This window comes from Telopea speciosissima, chromosome 2, assembly GCF_018873765.1.
Source record: "Telopea speciosissima isolate NSW1024214 ecotype Mountain lineage chromosome 2, Tspe_v1, whole genome shotgun sequence".
NCBI lineage: Eukaryota > Viridiplantae > Streptophyta > Magnoliopsida > Proteales > Proteaceae > Telopea > Telopea speciosissima.
Window position 1 is genome coordinate 61,466,756 of NC_057917.1, and position 6,686 is coordinate 61,473,441.

Below are 6,686 nucleotides of genomic sequence, written 5' to 3' on the forward strand. Positions count from 1 at the left end.
ATCCGAGCTCGAATTTGATTGTTCCAAGTCATATCCGTATTCGGTTAGATTGTCCGCCGGACAGTCAAAGCACTCTCTGATTCCGAATCCGACTAATAATCGGATATTCGGAAATTATCCGGTTTGGATGGTTAGTTGCAGAGAATCAGTTTCGAGAGAGAGAGAGAGAGATGGGGACTCCTGGCCAGGCTCTGGCAGCACAACAGAGAGACCACATGTTAGTTATTATCTTACTCAAATAGAGGGGAGGAGAAAAGGTATGAAGCGTGTGGGTGGTCTTGGGTGTAAGAAACTAAGAAGAATTGATTGAAGAAGAACCATAGAAGCTGAGTCTCAGTGTTAGAGACTTTGGGGTTACTCAGAGACTTTGTCCCTCTTCTTTTTTCCGCCCTCGATAAATTCTTTTTTTCAAAAAAAAAAAAAAAAAAAAAAAAACCAGAAAAGAAATTAATTTGTTTCCAAATGTAAACTCAGACATACGAATGAAATTTCAAAACACCAACTGAATAGCCAAAGAAATCAGGAATGGCGTTTTATCTTCTCTACCTTATGAGAAAAGCTTGACAATTATTAAAATGTTTATAGTCAAGCTGGTCTCTTGAGCTCATGTTAGATTATATAAGTGAAGAATTCTCCTAAGCCCATTCACAGAGATACAATACAGTAACCCCCTAATCACAGGAGGAAGAAGCCGTCAATCATCGTAGCACACAAATACCCAGTCACATATAATGTGTAACCCATTAACCCTCTAATCACAGAGACACGGTCAAGACTCAAGACAGGGAAAATAAAAAGAGCAAAAAGCAAAATACTTACTTGGTTCAGAAGAACTGCAGAATCACTAACTAAGTTTGCTTTCTTCGGTCACTGCCAAAGGTTTGGCCTACTAGAACACAATAAAAGCATTGAGAGAGAGAGAGATGCGAAAATAGTGGAAGAAGAAAGAAGAGTAATGACGTCAGAAGAAGGAGAGGAGTTACCTTGGGACTTAGTAAGGTGGAATAGGGATAAAAGTTTTTGGGAATGTCCATTAAAAGAAGTTGGATTTGTTCCACTATTCCATCTTAGTAAAATGGATTGATGTTTTACTTTTTTTTTTTTTTTTTTGGGGTAGAAAGAGATAATAATATTAACTAGAGAAGGGAAATGTCTGACAAGTACATAGTCTTCTTACTTGATCTGGCCTTGATAGCCAACTCATTAGCAAGCTGAACAAAACATCTATGCTGTTTAGATATACATAATTCAAGAAAAGAACTCAAAAGGTTTTTAATGTCCCACAAAGTTGTAAAGATCTCCCACGGCCATTGCTTTGTTTTTTGAGTGAGCCATTGGATCAAATCCATAGTCAGCCCAGATGTTGAGCGTGGTGCCATTTTCTACTCCTGTTTGTTGAAGACCGATTAGAAGTCCTTTTGCTTTTGCTTCCTGAGCTGACCCTGCATGACCAAAACCAGAGCAAGCACAGAAAAACTGTTTGTTGAGAAATATGTTTGCTACCCATTCTTCTTCCCCTGTTTCTTTTTGGAAACTACCATCGCAAATTATAGTCAATGAATCAGATGGGATAAGGTTAAGGATATCAGTGATAGTGGGAGTAGGCTGAGAGGAGTTAGGGATAAGAGTGAAGTCTTTCACAGGTGCATAGAAAAGCTTTAGGTCAGCAATCCATTGTTGGATGTTCTTAATGATGGTGTCAGGGTTTGGATTGGACAGAGAGGCCCAACAGCGATTTCTTTCTAACCAAATGAAGTAACACGTGATAGAGAAAATGTAAAGAACAAGCTTTAAATCAAATGATGGCCAAGGGGGGTTGGTATGGAAAGAGTGAAAAAATTCAATGAAAGAGTTTACCATTAAACTTTCAATGTGTAACCCCAATGGTCCAGCAGACCAGATATGTTTGGAGAAATCGCAGGAGAGGAGGAGGTGCCAAGGTGTTTCAGAATGGGATTTACAAAACAAACAGTGATCTGGGATGGGTAGGAACTGTGCTAAGGTTGATCTTGTCCCTAATCCATTTCGGAGAATTTTTCATAAGAAAAGTTTGAATTTTGGATGGATCTTGAGTGTCCAAATTAGTTTCCAGATTGGTTTGAAAGGATCCATAGGAGGTACCTCATCTAGAAGACGAGCTGCCACTTTTGTAGTGAGTTCCCCTGTTTTGGTAAAAGGACAGAAATGAAATCATGATGTGGACAGTTTGACAAGGGATTTTTTGTAATGCTGGTTGCAGTGGGGGTTGGAAAAAGAGATTGAAGGAGGGGTAGAGTCCAAATTCCTCCCACCAAAAGATCGGCAACCATAGTATAAAAGTGTTGAAAATTATGGTGATTATTTATGTGGTGAGGTTGGAATCCAGGTATCCAATTGTTGTCCTAGATAGGAATAAGAGAGCCCTTCCCTACTTTCCATAGTATCATTTTCCTCAAAGAAGGGAGAATATGACCAATACTATTCCAAACCCAAGAACCCTTCTTAAGTTTAAAGTTGATACTCAGAGGGGAGGATCTTGGAAAATATTTTCCTTTAAGCACCTTGCTCCAAAGTGAGTTACTTTGTTTTAGCATTCGCCAACCCAGTCTAACAAGTAGAGCCTCATTGTGGACAGAGGAAGAATGAAAACCCAGCCCACTTGAGTGTTTATGGTGACAAACTGATTTCTAGGAGATGAGGGTTGGTTATTTCTCACCTGGATTTAACCCCCTCCAGAACTGAGCATTGATGGAGTTAAGAGTGGAATGAACAGACTTAGGAAGTAAGAGGCAGGACATTAGAAAGGTAGGCATTGAGCAAAGGACAGACTTAAGAAGAACCAAACGACCAGCTTGAGAGAGCATGCTAGCTTTCCATGAAGATAATTTTCTTTGGATGTTGGAAATGAGCTTGTGGCAGTGAGTTGTTCTTTTCCTAGATGGTATAAGAGGAGTACCAAGACAGGTAGAATCAGAAGACATTTCTTGTAATTTGAGCCGACGATAGATTTGGACTCGTAACTCAGATGAAGTATTTTTGCTAAAAAAGACTTCGCTCTTGGTCCAGTTGATGGAAAGACCTGATAAGTCTTCAAAGAGTTGTAGAATGGTCTGGATAGTGTCAATATCCTCAAGGGTAGCCCTACAAAAAATCATAGTGTCGTCTGCAAAGAGGAGGTGGGATACTTCTGGTGCCTGCCTTGCAATACGAATACCTTTGAAAAGGTTAAGGTCTCGATATGTAGCATTATTAAGGTGGAATAAGGATGTGTTTGGGAATGAATGCCCATCAAAAGAAGATGGGTTTGTTTCAACATTTTTCTTACTTGGAATCTCTTGACCAAAATCAATATGTTTTAATGGAAATTGAGGAAGCAAGAAGTAATTTGAATTGGTTGTTGGATGCAGAAGAATTACCAACTTATATAGGGGTATTAACACATATATACTATATGGGAAAAGGTTCTCTAAACCACCAAGGGAGGATACGCTAGCACCCTCTCTCTATCTCTCTCCTCACCTAAAATGTTCTCACTGCTGTCCTACTTATGAAACTGAAACCATTCCGTCGTACCTCGTTGGTGTAGTGCACTCCTCTATGCTGCTTGCCTCAAATATCCCTCTCCATACAATATGTATAACATGTTTGGGCTTTAGCCCAAAGCCCAACCCATTTGAATTATAGCCCTTTTTAGTTCAGCCATTAACATATGAGAAATAAAAGATTCAAAAACCAAAACCAATTCCACGATTCCTTGTACCCTAAGCCACTAACTCCCCTTGCAGTCCCATCTGCTTCCATTTCAGTCTACGTACTCGATCGAAGATTGGAGTTGTCGGCTGCGAAGAGTAGAGCAAACAAAAATCCCAAGGTTACTCCTCTCCTTCTGACGCCATTACTCTTCTTTCTTTTTCCACTATTTTTGCATCTTCTCTCTCTCTCTCTCTCTCTCTTAATGCTTTTGTTGTGTTCCAGTAGGCCAAACCCTTGGCAGCGACCAAAGATAGCAAACTTAGTTAGGTGGTTCTGCAGTTCTTCTGAACCAGGTAAGTATTTTGCTTTTTGCTCTTTTTATTTTCCCTGTCTTGACTGTCTCTGTGATTAGAGGGTTAATGGATTTACACATTATCTGTGATTGGGGAGTGTGCTACGATGACTGAGGGCTTCTTCCTCCTGTGATTAGAGGGTTAATGTATTGAATCTCTGTGAATGGGCTTAGGAGAGTTCTCTTATATAATCTAACAACAGCTCAATAGAACAGCTTGGTAAACGTTTTAATAATTGTCAGGCTTTTCTCATAAGGTAGAGAAGATAAAATGCCTTTGGGATCTCTTTGGCTATTTAGTTGGTGTTTTGAAATTTCATTCATGTGTCTGAGTTTACATTTGGAAACAAATTAATTTCTTTTCTGGTTTTTTTTTTTTTTTTTTTTTGAAAGAAGAAATTTATTGAGGACGGTAAAAAGAAGAGGGACAAAGTCCCAAAAGTACAGGCAGGCGTAGTCTGCAAATAAAAGAGATGTTAATCTTTATCACCAAGAAATATATATATCAAAACAGAAAAAACTGGCACAACCAATATTTCAGACATGTATTTAGTAATTGTTTTGACTGGAATTTCTCTCTAGTTTTCTCCCTGAGCAAAATGGCTTAGCATTTTGGATGTTGTGCTGTTTATGTGAAGTGAAATAAATTTTTGAGATTTTTTTTTTCTCGCAAATTGGGCATGTATGAAACCCTAACGGGTTAGAGTCTAGAATTGAGATTAGCAAATGACATCTATCAATTAGATTCCAAGTAAGACAGATGTTGAAACAATCTAAGCATAGGATTAGATTAGCATCTTGGAACATTGGATCTTTAACGGGTAAGAATCTTGAATTGATAGATGTCATGAGTACGCAGATGGGAGTGCATGGGGAGTTAGGGACTTAGGATTCGAGGAATCGCCAAATGAATTTTTATTTTTTGAATCTTTTAATCTTTCTCATATGTTAATGGCTGATCTGAAAAAGGGCTATAATTCAAACGGATTGGGCTTTGGGCTAAAGCTCAAAGATGTTATATATAGTATGGAGAGAGTTATTTGAGCAAGCTACGTATAGGATCACACTGCGATGGAATGGTTTCATATGTAGGAGAGAGAGAGAGGTTCCCATATAGTATGTATGCAAATGTCCTCTCTGCTTGTGTTGTATGCCCTGGTTGAGACGTACTATCCATCAGTGTCCTATAATGAGATCTCTTAGACCCTAATTTCATTCAAAAGGATGTTCCTAATCATCTAAACTGATGTGTTAATTTGAATGCTTTAGGAAATTACAGTGAATTAAGTCACGATGATCCAATCATGTTTCTGTTCGGCCAGGGAGAACTCCTAAAGGACTTGCCAATTCTTCCACCCACTCCTAAAGAAAGGGGAGAGAGGAGGGGGGGGGGGGGAGTCCTCCTTTACTTGTGATATTCCTAGATTGGATCAGCCTATGTTCAGATTTGATCGACTGGGACCCCTTGTTCAAAAGGGAGGATCATCACTTGGAATCTGTATGGCTTTTCTATTTTTCGGTTGGTGTGTTCAGGTGTTTCTAATAATTTCTTTGCCTATTTTATCATTAGGGAAGCAAAAATGGTTATCCTTCCCCCCGTCAGGCCACCTCAGATCACAAAGTTTCTCAAACCATATGTCTTGAAGATGCACTTCACCAACAAGTTTGTGAGCGCCCAAGTAATACACTCGCCTACAGCTACAGTGGCTTCGTCTGCAAGCTCACAGGAAAAGTCTTTGAGGTCAAGCATGGAAAATACTCGTGATGTTGCAGCTGCAGCAAAGATTGGGAAGCTCTTGGGGGAGCGCCTGCTGCTCAAGGGAATACCTGCAATTTCTGTTTTCTTGAAGAGAGAACAGAAATATCATGGTAAAGTGAAGGCTGTGATTGATTCTGTTAGGGAGGCTGGTGTCAAGCTTATTTGAACTCTCTGAACTTTACCCTCATATTGGTTGTGAACATTCCTCGCTGTTGTTTGTGCGACAAATTTTCCAACCATTCTTCTTGGTTCACAATTTTTGCCAGATTTGGAAGTAGCTTGATTTTTCCATCTTGATTCACTTAGTCTAGCCTCAATGGTTTTTTCTTTCTTTTGGGGTGGGGGTGGGGGTGGGGGTGGGGAGTGTTCCATTACAAACTAGATAGCTTCCATCTGGACTTATTTGGCCGAAGTTGCAGATGAAAAATCTATTTGGCCTATCAAGCAGTTTGAATAGTAGATAATACCAAAACATTCTTGTGTATGGTTTTGAATATTTGTCATGGTTCCAAGTGTGTCGATGGTCAACTTGGTGACTTCCAAAACCATCTCATAATGCCGTAGAAATAAAACTAAGTGAAATTGTTTACTGTGTCACTGTTTTCTTGATTTTCCCCCCTCTAAAATGTTTTGGCCTCCAAAATCATGGTCATTGTCTCATTTCAGTTATAACCATGTTGGTTTGGAATGATTGATGAAAGGAGTAACTTATTCTATGTGTCTATATCGATTGTCTGCTTTAGATTGATTATGTCCTATTAATATCAGGTTGCCGTTCTTCTAAGTAAGCAAACCCATAAAAAACCTCCAGTCTCTAATTCTCTCCATTCAACTCCAGTTCAATGACTTGTCTGAAACAGGAAAATTCTCTCCCTATCTCAATTTTTAGATACTCTTAGCCTA

General features: G+C 39.2%; 1 protein-coding gene across 2 annotated transcripts; it reads left to right on the top strand.

Annotated features, from left to right (window-relative positions):
* The first annotated feature begins 3,926 nt into the window (after positions 1 to 3,926).
* LOC122653287 (50S ribosomal protein L18-like) lies at positions 3,927 to 6,070 on the top strand. Of its 2 annotated transcripts, XM_043847264.1 has the most exons (2): positions 3,927 to 4,026; positions 5,598 to 6,070. In XM_043847264.1, exons 1-2 carry the CDS (start codon positions 3,935 to 3,937, stop codon positions 5,947 to 5,949), a joined length of 444 nt encoding a protein of 147 aa, XP_043703199.1. In that variant the 5' UTR covers positions 3,927 to 3,934; the 3' UTR covers positions 5,950 to 6,070. The 2 variants fall into 2 exon arrangements, with proteins under 2 accessions (XP_043703199.1, XP_043703200.1); XM_043847265.1 differs by lacking the exon at positions 3,927 to 4,026 and having other exon boundaries at positions 5,443 to 6,070.
* The last annotated feature ends 616 nt before the right edge of the window (positions 6,071 to 6,686 follow it).